At 39.7% G+C, this 1,034-nt stretch overlaps 1 protein-coding gene across 1 annotated transcript in view; it reads left to right on the top strand.

The window, feature by feature from the left end:
- Positions 1-730: 730 nt before the first annotated feature.
- The window catches only part of LOC120434790 (alpha-2-macroglobulin-like protein 1), a 6,219-nt gene continuing 5,915 nt past the window's right edge, over positions 731-1,034 (top strand). Inside the window, exon 1 of the mRNA XM_039603171.1 lies at positions 731-806. Within this exon, the coding sequence (XP_039459105.1) occupies positions 731-806 (76 nt within the window). The remainder of the gene's footprint in view (positions 807-1,034) is intronic.

Below are 1,034 nucleotides of genomic sequence, written 5' to 3' on the forward strand. Positions count from 1 at the left end.
AGCTATCGTCCGGGTTGCCGAGACACATAGCACTCTCAAGCGAACACAGTGTACAGTCAGTCTGTAACAGCACATGCAGCCAGGCTCCTTTTTGGTGGCCAGTGGTTTATTATTATATTTACATGCTTTTCTTCTTCCCCATTTCTCTCGTGTAACAGCTACTACTCTCTCCCTCTCTCTCAGCTCAAACACACGGCGTTCTCCCACTACATGGCCACAGTTCCACACTGCCCTTGCAGGGAATGTAACCAACACTCTTACTGTTGCCATATTAAATCATTTTTGGCTAATAATACAAAAAAAAATTCACTTCAAAGCCCAAATTTGCATTCCTGCTTCTCTGCCTCTCCAGCCATACAAGGCCCACTTAAAGAAGAGATGGCGTGGGCGCTTTAAGTGGCCTCTGGGCAGGAGTTTAGGACCACAGACCTAAGGCTTTGGTAGTTTAATTTAAAAACTGATAAAGGCATTTAATAAAAACTGGCGACATATATTCGTAAAAATATTCATTACAGTCTGCCAATAACCCAGATTGTGCTAAATGAATATTAGGAAAGTAGCTTGGTACTTTTGCAGAGTTCTAGCTAACATTGAGCCCAGCTAAAACAAAAATAATTAAAATTCAAATGCAACACTTAAAGAATGGTATGTTTTGATATAAATACTATTTTTTACTAGATTGTCATGGTTACCCATTCTAACATCAATCTAAAGCTTAATATTTAGCCAGATGAAGACTTACCGCAGCAGCAAGGAAAAATGGCGACCAGAAGATTCCCAATCACGAAGCTCCACAGGAAATGAAGGTGTGGTCTAATTTAACACCCACAGTGGTTAAAATGCAGTAACGACTAAAATCACACCAACACTTTCAGGAGATCAACTCGATGTATTATTTTAACTTTCGATTAGAGTGTTAGACTAACTTCGGACTCTATTGAATTCTACTAACACTGAAAATCAACACTGGCATTTTTGCTGTATGCGAAGCAGGGTGGATGAAAAAAACCGAAAAAGCAGCATATTGGTACATG

This window comes from Oreochromis aureus, linkage group 3 (assembly GCF_013358895.1).
Source record: "Oreochromis aureus strain Israel breed Guangdong linkage group 3, ZZ_aureus, whole genome shotgun sequence".
Lineage (NCBI taxonomy): Eukaryota > Metazoa > Chordata > Actinopteri > Cichliformes > Cichlidae > Oreochromis > Oreochromis aureus.